The sequence below is a fragment of the Xyrauchen texanus genome, chromosome 31 (assembly GCF_025860055.1).
Source record: "Xyrauchen texanus isolate HMW12.3.18 chromosome 31, RBS_HiC_50CHRs, whole genome shotgun sequence".
Classification (NCBI taxonomy): Eukaryota; Metazoa; Chordata; class Actinopteri; order Cypriniformes; family Catostomidae; genus Xyrauchen; species Xyrauchen texanus.
In genome coordinates this window covers 9,594,063-9,611,169 of record NC_068306.1, presented here as the reverse complement: position 1 = coordinate 9,611,169, position 17,107 = coordinate 9,594,063, and the positions used below count along the sequence as shown (strand labels likewise).

Sequence of the window (17,107 nt, the reverse complement as noted above, 5' to 3'; positions counted from 1 at the left end):
CTGCCCTTCGTTGCTCCCCTTGGTCTGTCTGCCCACCACAAGCTCCCCCCCCCCCAGTCAATGGACATTTGTTCTTCCTGTTTTTTGTTCTGTTAATTATGCTACCTCATCTGTCAGCATGATGCCGGAGAATCACATTCAGTCTTTTTGTACATTACGTCATAGTTTTGGTGTGCACAAGCTCGAGCACGAGCAACATGCAGCTGGCTGCAGTTCACTTAACGGCCAGAGGTGTCATTAATAACAAGGGTTTCTAAATCTCACATACTGCGCCTTTAAGAAAAGTTTTTTTTTTTTTTTTTTTTTTGTAGTTATCAACACTATGCCACAAATGCTTGTTATTGAGCTTAACTTTTATTGAACCCATCATTCCAACATATCCTAATACCTTTTTTAAATGTAGTATTAGTAATGCATTATGAGCTAACGTGAACTAACAATGAACAATTGTGTTTTCTATCAATTAACATCAGGCAAGATTAATAAATGCTGTTAAAATCATAAGCATATTAATTTATTATGCCTAATGCATTAACTAATGTTAAAAAAAAGTGTTAACTAAAATGATTTGGTCATACTTCCCACCTCTGATAGATTTATAATAAATATGTGGCCATAAATATTTTACCTTTCCATCCCCAAAAGCTTTACATAACCCTTATTTGCATCGGCAGTATCACGTTCAAATAGCATTCCTTTGTCACTCTTCTCAGACTTGAAACATATCCATGCAGCGCATTATGGAAATGCAGCATACGTGCACTGACTCAACTGTTCGTGACGCGCGCCGACAATGCCACACGGACCGCAGCCCGCGCCCAATCCCGACAGTAGATGGCAGCAACCCAAGAAACCATATGCGTCTGGTTCACCGCAGCTCTGCCTCTCTCAGTTGTGCAGCAGCACTCGCACTGGAGGCAGGACGTCAAATGAAACAGAAGAGCCGCCAGCTACTGCTCCTCTCGAGTTTTACGCGTAGCCTGTCCTCCGCACCCGGAGACAGCACGTTTTGAAACCGCCATGGAAGACAAATCCAACTCGTTCTCGAGCAACAAAGAGGAGAAAGCGGATGGGAATAATGTGTTCCAGAGGCAAGACTCGATCTTGAAGAACAGCATGGGGAGCCAGAATATGAAGGACCACGGCAACTCAGTGGGTGTCAAGGGGGACCGGGAGGAAACCATGGTCGGTTTTGACGATTTAGACGCTGCGTCGAGGCAATCTGGGTTTATGCAGCGGCAATTTGGAGCGATGATGCAGCCCGGGGTGAATAAGTTCTCCTTGCGGATGTTCGGGAGTCAGAAAGCTGTGGAAAAGGAGCAGGAGAGAGTCCAGACTGCTGGATATTGGATCATTCACCCTTATAGTGATTTTAGGTAAGGAGTGTGGAAAGTCACCTTCCGCGGCGCATGCCGTCACGCATACCACAATAAAACGGGCTCTGCTTGTGCTGTCCAAACACACGCTCATCCATGCGTATCAGAGGTGCTTTTGCCATAATGTTCCGTGGCGTGTTGGAGAGACAAAGCCGGAAGGCACGCAATGCCCTTGGCATGAGTAGGGGTGAATGTCATCTTGGTGAATAAACGGCACAGGACGTGCCATCATTGGGAATTATGGTGTTGCATACAGTAGATATGTGGTGCGCGCTGTGAATGATGCACCACTGTTTGGCATTGTAAACACATAGCTGTCAATGAGGGTGGCTGTAAGATCACAAATGATGGAAAATCTATATAGACTGTTCTGTGGCATACACACTCGGATTACTCTATTGTTTTAGCTCGTGGTACTGTACGATGGCGTGTGGCTCTCACCAGGTAACAACCCATGCCAATTTTAGCTCTGGGACAGTTGATCTAAAGCAGTTTAACGCTAATCGCGTTAGTCAGGTGAATGAACGGGATCTGCAAACACAATGGCCCCCAGAAAAAAAAAAAACATTTCATGTTCAATATATCTTGCTTATCTGAGATGAAAATATATAATACATTTCAAGGATACTATGGACAAAAGCTCTAAGGCTTTACATTTTACCCTGCAGTAAATAGATAGTTAGGAGGTGGTTAATGTGAATTATTACATAACCAACACACTCATCATTTTCAAAAGTAATTTCATTTTTCCTGTACACCAGTGGGATTTGGTTAGTCCCCTTGAGGTTTTAAAGTCTCCAGTTAGTTTCTCACTCATTATGCCTGATGGATGGATAGTTGGATGGGTATATTTAGTCTTTGAGGTGGGCAAAAAGACAAATATTGTCTGTAAGAATGAAACAGACTATGCTGAAGAATCAGATTTTTTCTAAATATATATATACTGTGTATATGCATGTGTACACACACACCACACACACACACACACACACTCACACACGCACACACACACAATTTATAATATATACAATTGTATAGATTTATGTTATATATATATACGTATCCTATATAATATCTATTAAAACGCCAATCAGAAGGATTTCTGATGTTCACGCTTGTGTTGAAACACATGACTCGCATAACATAAGATATAATTATCGTTTCCGGTGTATCTCAAATACTATATATGCTGAAAGCACCATAACGTTTACATGCTCTCTCTCTTTCTCTTTCTCTCTCTCTCTCTCTCTCTCTCTCTCTCTCTCTCTCTCTCTCTCTCTCTCTCTCTCTCTCTCTCTCTCTCTCTCTCTCTTTCCCTTTGCCGTTGTGCGCACGGATAGGTGACAAGGCACCTCACGTGCTCGTTTTGCCCTGGCAACTCCGCAGGAGTTCTTTGCAAACACGAGTTTCACTTCCCATCTGGCCCAACGCGCCGCTCTCCATGGTACTGAAATCAACAGCTCCTCGCGGTACATGCGGAGAACACTATCCGCACAGGGTCATTAGCTCGATTAGCAGGGTCACTTGGTGGGATATGACAATAAGGGGGGAAAAACTTTGAAGTTCTTCATTTAGGCATAAGATATGTTAGTCTAGTGGTACCATTTTTGTTTAGCATGCAATGACAGCCGGGCTAAATTCCCAACATACTGAATTATTTAAATAAACTAAGCTAAAAATTGAAACAGCACTTGATTGCCAGTGATCAACATGCATTTTTGTTGTAAGGGGAAAGAAGCTGTAACATTTTGATGCAAAATTATTTTGTGCTCCATGTGGGACAGTTTGCCTGTTTGGAAGGACAAGAGGCCAGTTGGTAATTAGCTGTGCAGAGTGTAAACCTCACTCCCTTACCTCAAGAGGTACACTAGCGACTGACACTAGGGGCTGTGGCCTTTAACCTCCTAGTTAGCTCCCATGCTGGAGATGCCGGTTCAAGGTTTGCCTGTTCAAAATAGTAATTATTTTTGCAATTCTGTGAAAAAAGTAACTAATGCACTACATGTAACAGTTGATGAGCAGGTAAAAGGCTTCAAGACTTTTGAATAAATTTGATTGGCTAATACTTTCATTGCATTCTTAGATGACCATGCTTCAGTTCTGCAGGTGGTACACCTGATTTTGAGCCTTTGATCAGCCTTGCCAAATGGGCTTTACATCAAAGAGAGAAACATAGAGGGTGAAAACAGGGGAGAATGGAAGCTATGGAGAGGAAGAGGTTGATAGCAAGAAAAATAGAGTGATTTGAAAGGGAGAAAATGCATGACAGGCAAAGAAAAAACAGTGCAAGTGTGCTTTTGACAGTCATCACGCCTTTAATGGCCGGACCATGTGACTATTCTACACCTCCATAATACACTGACGCACTGGCTACACTTGGCAGACATTAATGTTTCTGCTCTTTTAAAATGACATTCCTTTTCTCACCCACACATGGAACTGCTCTTTTGTACCTCTGTTATTTTTCAGTATGTCAGAATAACAGTTACTGGGTGTTGGTGCAACTAGGGGCACTTTTGCACTTCTAGAGAGAAAACACACTTTTTTAAATCTCAATTTAATTTATTTTAATTTGTCTACTTACAATGTCCGTCATGCAGTGTATATAACTGCATAACAGGAGAAATCTGTCATTTTTGTATTTAATTTTTCTGAACCAGCAATTTCATTCCCACATCTCAAATCCCCTTTCATTCTGCTGCAGAAATGACATTTTAATGTATTATTTTTAAATAAAAAGCACACTCCTTTCTCTTTCTAAGGATAATTTCATATCAATGGTAGCATTTCATATATATTAAATCAAGTTTATAAAATTCAAAAAATTGGTTTTACTCTTTGTTTAGATAATCACTGTTATACAAATTTTCAATTAAATCTTTTATAAAATAATATTTATTATTTTAAAAGGCATAAAATATACAGTGTGTGTGTGTGTATATATATATATATATATATATATATATATATATATATACCAATCAGCCACAACATTAAAACCACCTGCCTAATATTGTGTAGGTCCCGCTCGTTCCACCAAAACAGTGCCAACCCACATCTCAAACCAGCAATCATGCCACGCTCCAAATCACTGAGATCACATTTTCCCCATTCTGATGTTTGATGTGAATATTAACTGAAGCTCCTGACCTGTATCTGCATGATTTTATACACTGCACTGCTGCCACACGATTGGCTGATTTGATTATTGCATGGATGATTATTGGTGCCAGAGTATTTCTGTAACTCCAGATCTCCTGGGATTTTTACACACAACTATCTCTAGAATTTACTCCAAATGGTGCCAAAAACCCAAAACATCCAGTGAGCGGCAGTTCTGCAGATGGAAACTGCCTCTCAGCAGAGAATGGCCATACTGTTTCGAACTGACAAAGCCTACGGTAACTCAGATAACTGCTCTCTACAATTATGGTGAAAAGAATAGCATCTCAAAATGGCGCTGTTGTTTTGCCACGAGGGGACCTACACAATATTTAGTGGTTTTAATGTGGTGTCTGATCGGTGTTTATAGCGTCAGTCACCATTCACTTTCAAAGCATCTTTTTCTATACAATGAAAGTAAATTGAAACGGAGGCCTTCATTCTGTCTAGTCTCTCCTTTTTATTTTCACGGAAGAAAGAAAGTCGAATGGGTTTGGCTGAAACATCATGAGGAATTTTCATGTGTTTCTAATCTTTTTATTAAACATAAACTCCAAGGACATAAAAGTTGAAGCTACTGTTGTAGAAATTTGAAATGGCTCCCTAATGGTAAACACAGTCATGAATTTATAATGTTGTAAGAAAACAAGCAACATCACGTGAGTGACACCAGCATTCCCATGAGCAGTTTTGCTTCTGAAGCGTCAAAGGAAACCCAATATCCAGAGATATCGCAATGCAGCGGCTGTTTAAAGATTAATAGGAAGTTAGTAAGATTCATTATTCATTGTTTTCAAAAAAGGGCTCATGCTTGACTTCATGTGGCCTGAGCCCCTTTGTCATCGGCTCTTGTCACACGCAAGTCAGTTGTATGTTTCTTTTATCGGTCCTCCATATTGCATATCATCTGTCTCATGCTTTCTGCATTTGTCCATCTTCGGAAAACAGCCTTTGCTCTGGTCATAATTTGTCACAGGGGAAAGGCAACTCTGAATGATCTCCAAGGGTAGTGTCTCCTTCCCAGAATTTCTTCAGCGTTTCAGGTGACTTTGAGTTTTGTTTAGTTTTTTTGTTTTTTTCCTTCTTTGTAGCAGGATTTATCAGGTAACAGATGAGCTTGGGTCATATCTATGGCTTATAAATTAATCACACAGGTTGTCGAAAAGCAGGATTTGTATGTGAGCTGATTCCACACAAACAGCATCTGATTCCTAAACCCAGATTAACCTCTATTTTTAGGGGCATGCAAGTTTGTCTTGCATTATTGATGCTTTTTGCTGTTGCTTTTGGATGCTTGTCTTAAAGATGTGTCCCAATGTCTAATGAAGGTCTTTGTGAGTGTGTGTCTCACTTTTTCCAAACTGATGCCCCCTGGTACTCTTAAAATAGCCTAACGCTGTTTTTTTCTTCTCACGTATAATGCAGAATGCCCGGTTTATTAATACAGTATGACTGCAGAGCACCTCAAACAGGTCACAGTAGGTTAAATGTTCATTTAACCCAATATAATAACTCATTTACTCACTCATGTTATTCCAAACACATATGCAATATAAGTAATTGGAATATCTCCTTTCATGTTTTGCTGTGAAGGCGTATGGGTTTGGGACAAAATGTTGGTGATTATATAATGAGAGAAATAACATTTTTGGATGGACTATACCTTTATTAGTGATTTGTGTCTTTGATGACCATCTTTTAATTGTTAATACCAATGGGAACCAAGTTCCACACTGTCTTGAAGCTCTTGTAGAACAAAAAAGAGCATTAGAGCATTTATATCGCTTGTGTTATGATTGCATCCTTTATGCTTGTCTTTAGTATTCACCAGTGGGACAGATGGTCACATGGCAACCATCCCACCTCTGACAATGCAGCCCGTCTGTCATTCGGTCAACAAGGCTACAGTTACAAAAGCATAACGGCCTGTCACGCCCCTTTTAATACCAACACCTCCATTTACTCAATATGCCATTCTTTCACAAACCCAGCCATGCTGCAACCAACACATTAAACTGCATTAAAAAACAAATCCATACATTATGGTTCAGACTTGAGAGTGTATGCTATTTAAAAGTAGTTGCTTAAAGAACATAAACAAAATATGATATCATTGTCGAAGGCATTTTAATAAAAATGTCTAATATTTATTCAAAAATAACTGACACAAATCAGGTTAAAGTGTTGGCACCTATGGCCATTTCCACCTTAATTTGTTTAAGTTTGAAATCTCCACTTTCACTTTCGTAATGTTGTCATTTTCCAAAGTATGCAGTTATGAAGAGCGTTTTCTAAAATCTTGGTTTTCATTGGAGGAAAATGCCATTCCAGTGTATGGCATAAACAGCTAAATTAATGTTTTTTCAAGCTAAAATGTTGTTGGTGTAACTGGTTCTGCTTGACCCGCTCCGAGTGGGATTTGAACCGATGTCAGTCAGCATGGGAGGTGAGCACGCTAAGGAGGAGGCTAAAGACTACGGCCTCTAGTATCAGTTGCTTGTGCACCTCATGGCACCAGGGGAGTAAGGTTTACACACACTGCACAACTTTCACGTACCACCTGGCTCCCATTACATAGGCCATGTCCACATTAATCCATTTAAGTTTTAAACCTATGTTTTCAGTTTCCTAAAGCCACTGTTTTCCAAAGTAAGCAGTTATGAAGTGCGTTTTTGAAAATGTTCATGTTCGGTGGAGAATACATAGCAAATGGTCAATACTAAAACGTATTCATTTGGAAGTGGACTATGTTCTGATTTACAACAGCAAGACGCCAAAATATTGCTATGGATATCGCTATATCAGTCATGACCATTTTAAGTGTGACTCCAATGTTTTGTACACACACAAAATTATAATGTATTGGATTCAATCCTGCATTTAAATGCATCTGTCACTCCCAAAACTCTGCAGTGTGTACGTGGCTTTAGACACCTCCCTGAAGTAAAAATAACCGATGTAGATACTATTGACCAAAGATAGCCGTTTACACCAAACCCCAGGACAATTAATTGATACTGGATTGGTAGATATTTATAAAGCAAGGCTGGAGAGCTTTTTTCATTTGCAGGGATACATTACAACCAAGTGCATCAGCCACATCGGAGGCACCAGCCAGGGGGGTTTAGCATGAGATAGGATTCTTGAAAGCATCTATTTTAGTTTGTGGATGTACGCCGTTATCAGTGGCTGGGACATTTTGTGTGGTTCTCTTGGTCAGCCCGGCGCCCGTCAAAATACGTCTGGCTTACAAGACACAGGAGCAACATTAATGCAATTACAGCATGTGTGCGGGTGCACTCTGAAAATTGTAATGTTGCAAAGATCTATGGTATGGTATAGAAAGCTGACTCATGTCTATTTTTCATATTGTGCTGAGGAAGCTTTCTTCACATTGTAGGTGGGATGAATAATTCCACCATTGTAGCTGTGTTCACTAATTACTTGTGTTTGGTTTGGCTTGTTTAGATTAGATTAGCAGTTTTATAGGATAAGAGACTTCTTGAAGTCTAGAATAGATACATTTATGACTGGGCCTTTTTACATGTAACAGTATGTAAAGGATGTAGTCTGTAGTCAATCCAGGCACTGGTCTGGTCTAACACAGCAGAAAAACCCTGGGTGACATTAAAATGTGGGCTGACCAATGTTTCATTTTATCTTGACCAGTAAATATCAAAATAGCCTACAGATAATACTGCTGTTAGGAAAGAAGGGGGGATTTTGACAGCATTTTCAGTCATAAAAAATGTACATCATGGATGATAAATGATTACTTTTAGTCCTGCATTTTCTATTTAAAGGGGTAGTCACTCAAAGATGAAAAATCTGTCATCAACAGATCATCATAATGAATATTTTCTTTCATTAACACCCCCATTTTGTTGAAAACCAGTACGACTTACACTCTTCTGCCAAGTAAGTTGATGTTAGGCAGAAAGTTAGCCATAGTCACCATTCATTTTCATTGTATGAAGAAAAAAAAGAGTGAATGTGAAAATTAAATTATATTTAGGGTGAGAGTGAAGAAATAATGCATTTTCATAATTAATATTTACCTCAGTGCTCAGTTGTTAAAGACGCTGGCTGCCACCCCTGGGGTTCGCTAGTTCGCTAGTTCGAATCCCAGGGCGTGCTGAGTGACTCCAGCCAAGTCTCCTAAGCAACCAAATTGGCCCGGTTGCTAGGGAGGGTAGAGTCACATGGGGTAACCTCATCGTGGTCATTATAATGTGGTTCATTCTTGGTGGGGCACCTGGTGAATTGTGCGTAGATGCTGCGGTGGATGGCGTGAAGCCTCCACCTGCTATGTCTCTGTTGCAACTTGCTCAACCAGCCACGTGATAAGATGCCTGGGTTGACGGTCTAAGACGCGGAGGCAAATGGAATTCATCCTTCACCACCCCAATTGAGGCGAATCACTATGCGACCACGAGGACTTGCACACAAGCACATTGAGAATTGGGCATTCCAAACTGGGAGAAAAAGAAAAAGAAAATCAAAATTGTGCCAAACCCTTCTTCAGTGCCTTTTCAGAAAAAATATGCTGTCTTTAAAGCAATTTAATATGCAGTAATTCCAAATCCAGCTGTTCCATCAATTCAAGTCTTTTTAGAAAAGGATGTCTTGTTACATAACTAATGAAGGTTTGAAATTATAATGTGATTCTTCTCGCTGGAAGGGCTGTGCACTGCATCTCCTGCCAAGCAGCTGAAAATCTCTCACATCAGAATCAGAATGAGATTTATTGCCATAGTGCTCTAGTAAAGAGGGAGCATTAAAGAAATAGGACAAAGGAATATGGTTAAGAACAAATGAAGACAGTTGGACAGCAGAATATAATCATGAATTGACATTTTATAATAATTTTTGTAGCCATTCAATGTGTCATTGCATAACACTATATATAGCACAGCACTGTGTTCAAACCAGGTGTGATAAGGCAAAGCAATATCTGATAATAGCTATATCTTCCTTTGGTAATCTAAGTTTCTGTCCTTGCAAGATATTATGTCAGTTACTTGGATTCTATTTCTGTTGTGTTGCCTTTGTGTAGACCTGCCCACAGTGAAATCTCATTGTTTTGATTGGCTGTGTAGTTGTCACATTATTACAGTGTACATTACAAATTACTACCACACCTGGTTAGGACACGGAGTTAGGTTAGGATTATGAACTAGGTTAATTATGGTAATGTTGTACACTGTAAAAAATGAAAAGTTGAGTAACCTTAAAAAAGTAAGGCAACCAGCTGCAAAGCATTTTTGAATTTACTCAACTGCAGGCAAATTAGTTTTACCAACTTAACAATTCAAGTTGGATTGCAAATTCCATGAAATGAATACAATAATTTCAGCAAACTCAAAAATATCAATGATCGTTAAATTCAATAATCTTGAATTATAGCTTTCCATAATTTTCAATATTCTTAAAAATAATATGATATAAAATATTTTTAAGTAGATCTATATTTCAGCATAAGATCATGTATCAGCCCCACCAAAAGACCAATTAGTTGGTCTAACTTAAATGGTGGAGTAGATTACAAGTACTTCAAACTTTTAAAAGTTGAATCAACTATATAAATAAATAAATGTAATCAAAGCAAACACTAATCACCCTGATGGTGACTTTAAACACAGCACAACTTTTTACTGCTAAACATAATTAAAAACACATAAAGAGCAAAAACATCTATTAATTCAAAACAGATTATTTACAAATTATTTACATGTCCTCACAAGTAGGCACGCTTTGACCAAACAAACTTAAATCAAAATTCAAAAGGGGATTGTGGGTAGAGTCTTTAGCCAGGTGCATCAATGTGAAGTTCATAGTGCTCAGCCTTATCAGGTTCGCCCAGATTTTGACCCATGAATTTTCAAGACTTTTCCATAATTTTAACAAATGGATAATATCAATAAAGTTATGAGTCAAAATCAAAGATTTAGATTTTCACATATTTCCTGATTTTCCGTGGTAGAGCCTGGCTTTATAGACTTACAACAGTAAAATTTAAACTTCCATTTCACAGAGCTGCATTAAGTTTCAAATAGGGGGGTGTTAGAGGGTCAGTGATCAAACTGAGCATGCACAAAATTTTGTATGTGCTTACTGTTTAAAAATGTAAGTTCCTCTGACTTAAATGGCATAAAAGTTGACTTAATTGATTGTTTTAAGTAAACTCACTTTTTTCACATAATATAGTTCAATCAACTTTTAAAATAGAGCTTATCTGACAAAATTAAAGTTGGATTTAGATTCAACCCTGCCAGTGTTGTGCGCATAATATAAGATATTTAACTTTAATTTACTACAGTCCCTTACCCAAGTGTACTGTATTGCTTATAAAAATGTTAGCTATGTAGCTAGTTAGCTAGCTATGTAGCAATTAGCACTGTGCATATTTTACTTGATAAAGTTCAGTCATTGTTTATTTAAGGATGTTTTGAAACAGTATGTTGAATTTAGTCCAAGATACAAACTGCTTTGGAAAAAAATACCAGCTAAATAACAAGCTAGCTTGCTAGCTAGCTAGTTAGTTAGTCAGATAGTAGACAATGTAAACACTGTCTTTGCATTATTTTCCTTGTTAAAGTTCAGTCGTTATTTTCAACGAGATTGTGATACAGTATTCATAAAATTTGTGAAGTGTACGAATTGTAATTTCTGGACTCAGCAGGCCATTTATGGTATAGCGTTACCAACCGCCTTCAAGCAGTGTCCGCCTTTCCATTCACCTCTGTGATGATTCCATTCATATGTTTTCAAACACAAGCTTATTCCTGCATGTTCAAGTGCTGCTGTCTCAGCAATTATAGCCTGTACATTTAATTAGCTTTCTGTGTAGCTTACAAGTAAAGCATGCCACACATATATGCTGGTAAATGCACTACATGGCACATACTGTAAGCATGAGCAACCCTCTCATGTTATGATCTCACTCTTTTATTTTCTGTCCTGTCCTGTGGCTTCTTGCCTCCACATCTAGTGTGTAAAGTGTCAAGCTGTACTACGCAGTCAGAGAGCAGCAATCCAGCAGGAAGTGTTGGTGGTGATATCAAAAGGGACAGGGAAATGAGCTCTAGTGCATCATGTGTGGACTGCAGGCATGAGCTGTACTGAGCTGAGCTTTTAGAGTCAGCAGCTTCAAGTTCCTCGGTGTCCACATTACTGAGGAACTCACATGGTCCGTCCACACTGAGGCCGTTGTGAAGAAGGCTCACCAGCGCCTCTTCTTCCTGAGACGGCTGAGGAAGTTTGGAATGAACCACCACATCCTCACACGGTTCTACACCAGCACTGTAGAGAGCATCCTGACTGGCTGCATCACCGCCTGGTACGGCAATAGCACCGCGTACAACTGCAAAGCCCTGCAAAGGGTGGTGCGAACTGCCAGGAACATCATCGGAGGTGAGCTTCCCTCCCTCCAGGACATATACACCAGGCGGTGTGTGAAAAAGCTCGGAGGATCATCAGAGACTCCAGTCACCCAAGTCATGGGCTGTTCTCACTGCTACCATCAGGCAGGCGGTATCGCAGCATCAGGACCCGCACCAGCCGACTACATGATAGCTTTTTCCCCAAGCAATCAGACTGTTGAACTCTTGATCTATCAGGATCAATAATTAGCACTGCACTTTATTAATCTATAATCTCACACTGGACTGTCAACATATTCTCCTCAATACAACTGCTATATATATATATATACACATATATATTTCATATACTCCCACTTATTGTATTGTATTGTATATTCTGTTCTATATTCTGCATTGTATATAATTATTGTGTTGTGTAAGTATGTGTACATCTGATTTGTAAATTGTTTTGTGTAAGTATGTGTACATTTGATATGTAAATTGTTTTGTGTAAGTATGTTGTTTATTGTAATTGGTATATGTCTCGTCACTGTCATGACTGCTATGTTGCTCGGAACTGCACACAAGAATTTCACCTACTGTTGCACTTGTGTACATGGTAGTGTGACAATAAAGTGATTTGATTTGATTTTGATTTTGAAGGTAGTCCATTAGACAGCACCCAGAGAAACATTGCAGATATCTGAGGGCATTTGGAATGATGGCATTCCAGCAGAAAAGAGCAGAAATTGAATCTTTCCAGTCCAGCTACATCACATCGTCTTGGTGAATAGGCCTAGTATTGTTTGATTTCATAAATAGAATAATCATAAAATGAAATTTAAAATGCTTTTTCGTTCTAGTTGGGCTAAAGGAACTTTCTGGTGATGCTGATTGGCCAAGGAAGCCTTGCTAGTTAAGTTATTTAAGAAACCTTTTGGAGACACCAGCACACCAGCATTCAAAACACAACATATGCTGGTTTTTTCAACAGTGTTTTATTCTGATATTTGCTAACAGAGCAAATGCTTTCACCTTTTCAAGTGGTTCCACTTTAACATGTCGCTGTTTGTCTTCCCCGGCAGGTTCTACTGGGACTTGATAATGCTCATCATGATGATGGGTAATCTTATTATCATTCCTGTGGGAATAACCTTCTTTTCCGAGCAAACCACCACCACCTGGCTCATCTTCAATGTGGCCTCAGACACAATCTTCCTGGTGGACCTGGTCATGAACTTCCGAACAGGGATTGTGAATGAGGAGAGCTCAGAAATCATCCTGGACCCAAAGGTCATTAAGATGAACTACTTGAAGAGCTGGTTCGTGGTGGACTTCCTCTCCTCCATCCCAGTGGATTATATCTTTCTAATAGTGGAGAAAGGTTTCGATTCTGAGGTCTATAAGACGGCACGAGCGCTACGTATTGTACGGTTCACCAAAATCCTCAGCTTGCTACGTCTTCTCAGGCTTTCACGCCTCATCAGATACATCCACCAGTGGGAGGAGGTGAGGGGACAGTGTGTGTGGGTGTGTGTGATGCAAATTATGATGCAGATGGCCTTTAGTAACACATCTTGGATTTGGTAGCTTCAAATATAAAACACACATGGGCATGAACGAGAGTTGATGTTATTTGACATTGTAAGTGTTTGTGTGTGCCTGTGTGAGACAATCGACCCAAGGCATTGTGAGCTCAGGTGTTGTTCAGCAGCACAGGTCCTATCTCAGAAACGTCTGATGCATGCTCTTCAGAGATGGAGAGATATATTTTGGGGTTAAGGTAAGCATATCTGCCACTTAGCCCTTGGTGATAACTCAAGAGCTGCATTGGTAAGAGGAACCAAGAGTTCTTCAACATGGCTAGTGTATCAGAGAATAACTATTTACTGCCTCTGTATTCATGCTAGAGCACTTTACTCCCACCTCTGAGACACCTCAAGCTAAAGTATAGAACATCAATCTTCAAGTGATGCATTTGGCTTGCACACCCACCCCAACTGTTTGGTTTCACTAGAACGTTGTTAATTTAAAAGCACTTATGGTCACTTTCATCAGAAAAGTATAGTATGCTTCCCTTCAAACCTACTATTATCTTCAGCCAATTGTGAAATACATGATGACTTATGTTATGAAACTTACTGTTAGAAAACACTGCAGATTTCCTTACAGTCTAAATTGTTTTTCCTAGACACTTATGAGATTAGATGGAGTGCAAATTGTGAGCTTTAAAGTATATGCTAGGTTCTATAGAAGTTTATTGTAGAAATTCAATAGCATTTGTGGCATTTAGACTCATCCCTTATGTTCTTTAAAAAAGAAGCAAAAACGTAGATTACAGTGAAGCACTTACAGCTGAATTGAATGGGGCCAATTTCTGGAGGGTTTAAAGGCAGACATGTGAAGCTTAAAATTTTATTAATGCACTTACATTTAGACTTCTGTTACATTTATACTTCTACGGCAGTCTGGACACCCTTTTTATCCCCCTCAAGCTCTCAATGAAACACAGAACAGTTGTTAGAGGTATCTTCCTCTCCTGGCCTCGGTGTCCACAGACATTCCTCGGCCACGTCCACATCACCACATACCCCCGTCAACTGCCAAACCGAGGAACCGTCTGGCCTGTCACTTACACCCCCTTAAAAGTCTGGAGAGCCAGATACCAGCGGGTGACTAGTGTGTTGGCATCCTTCAGGTCCGAACAGAGGGTGAAGGCCATCCCAAGCAGCTAGTAACAGAGGGTAAGGACCACCCATTTTCATGGCCAGGCAATCCTTCTCAATCGTGATGCACTATGTCTCTCATACCGAGAGCTTCTGACTAATGTACAGCACAGGGCGCTCCTCCCCCTCCACTACCTGGGACAATACAGCCCCCAACCCTCTATCCGATGTGTCCGTCTGCAACAAAACAGACAGAGAGAAGTCAGGAGAATGCAAGTGTGGCCCACAGCAAAGTGCACCTTTCATCCGTGTGAACGTCTGCTGATACGGCTTTATCCACTGGACCGGATCTGGTGCACTTTTGAACTGCAAATAATAGGGGCTCGAGCTACTTGTACCAATTTTGAGCATCTTCGTGCACAAACTTACAAATCATATTCTTTAATATCTCATTAAATCGTTCGACCAAGCCGTCCGTTTGGGGGTGGTAAACGCTGGTCCGAATCGATTTAATCCACAATAATTCATACAGATCGCGTAGTGTATGTGACTTAAACGTTGTGCCCTGATCAATGAGGATTCCTTTTGGAAAAATCCCCATAGCCCACCTGCTGTTTGCTCTAATTGCCCAACGAGGTCCATGCAAATTCTTTCTAATGGGACCTCGATCGATGGAAGGGGGCACAATGGTGCTCTTGGGGTGGCATGTGGATGCACCAGCTGACATTCATGGCATGCTGCACACCACCTGTGAACATCGTTGCGAATGTCACATGTCCACATCTCGGCCGTCAGCTCGAACAGCTCGATGTAAGCCTCAGGGTCATCTTGCGGTCCCATCTTAGTGGGCGTGGCTGTAGTCACGGCTGGGGTCATGGTGCAAGATCACTCCTGGAGTACTAAGCTACAAAACACCTGCCACAGTGCCTGTTTGCACTGAAACACTCGTTCAAAACACTCTTTTAGTGCAACACACAAACAAATGGCTTTTCAGTCCAAACAGAATCACACTCCTTCACCATTGTGCATCTCTTTCTCTGTTCTCCAGTAGTCTGGACACCCTTTTATATTCCCCTCCAGCTGTCACTGAAACAAAGAGATAATTTCCCACAGGTGTCAATCCTTGCCGTTCTTCCTCTCCCAGTCTCAATCTCCACAGACGTCGCTCGGCCACGTCCAAATCACCACACATTGTAATTAACAAATTCTATCTAATGAGCTTATTCATAATAAAATATTCCTTTAAGTTTCTTGCATCTCAGATTTTTTATTGAGAAAAAGACCTTAGTGATCCAACACATCAAATTTCTCATCAAATTATTCCGAGATCAAATTATCTGACTCTATCCACATTTTGTAGATCTATTCTATAGGCCTACTGTACTTTATTCAACAATTGTCTCATTTGTTTATATTTGAACTCCAAAGGAATTTTAGGAGAAATTTCTGAGACAAAATGTATACTTAATCCAATAAATCATAATACAGAACTTCATAAAGTCTCCTGAGCAAGAACAGTTTCTAACAATAACATTTTCCTCTAAACAAATCACTTTCAGGTCACTTTCATCAATAAAATTTATTTTCTCTATTTTACTATTTAAATTTACTAAATGTATTTTACTATTTTCTCCAGCAACGATTCAATAAGTTACAGTTTAGATTATGAAAATTAACCTAATTCAGACAACCCTGGTTCCTTGCTGTTGCAGATATGTTACATGATAAAAACAGTAAACAGTGTTTATGGAAGCTGATCTGATTAGGTATAATTTGAAAATGCCACAGCAAATGCTTTTGGGGTGTGAAGCTACAGCATATGCAATAAAGGAAGAGCAGATTACTATGCCCAAAACAAAGTGAGCTGCCTATCTAGATAACAGAAAGACCCCAGCATACTCACTGTGAAGTGCTTCTTCATTCTTTACTCAGAGCCAAAAAGAAATTTGAAACAGCTAAGCAATGACATACTGTTTGCGAACATTTAGACACCTGCCATGCTGCTGCGGGAGGTGATTAGTGGTACATTTAAAAATGAGGATGCTCAAAACTACATGTAAAACATCAACTAATATGACACTAAAATGTCTTATCAATGCTTTCATGCCTTATTCAATGAGTAGAATTCACACCAGATCAGTAAAATAAGCTGTTTTAATCGCTCGATGATGATTTAAAGTAGTATATATGTGTAATTTACCTTGCGCATTCAAGCCGCTAATGCGCTAACATGATATATGCGGCCATAATATGTACCGGTTATGCTCTGTTATTGGAATTTATGATGACACTGATGGTACTGCACTGATGAGTGTATAAAAGAGTGTTCATGGGTATAATAATGTCAAAAGAATGAAGATAGGCATGGACAGATGTGTGAGTAAATGGGCACTTAACATTATTTGAGTAGATTTTATTTCATTTGTACACTAATTCTTCTTTTTCCGGCTGTTCCCATTAGCGTTTGCCACAGCAGACCATCCGTGTTCCACATATTTGACTTGGCACAGGTCAGAAATCAACATAGACCAATGGCCAG

The 17,107-nt window shown here is 39.7% G+C and overlaps 1 protein-coding gene across 1 annotated transcript in view; it reads left to right on the top strand.

Annotated features, from left to right (window-relative positions):
* Nucleotides 1–564: 564 nt before the first annotated feature.
* Nucleotides 565–17,107, top strand: part of LOC127624806 (potassium/sodium hyperpolarization-activated cyclic nucleotide-gated channel 1-like) — a 110,248-nt gene continuing 93,705 nt past the window's right edge. The window contains exons 1-2 of the mRNA XM_052099737.1: nt 565–1,376; nt 12,988–13,411. Coding sequence (XP_051955697.1) covers nt 1,021–1,376; nt 12,988–13,411 — 780 coding nt within the window. The 5' untranslated portion in view covers nt 565–1,020. The remainder of the gene's footprint in view (nt 1,377–12,987; nt 13,412–17,107) is intronic.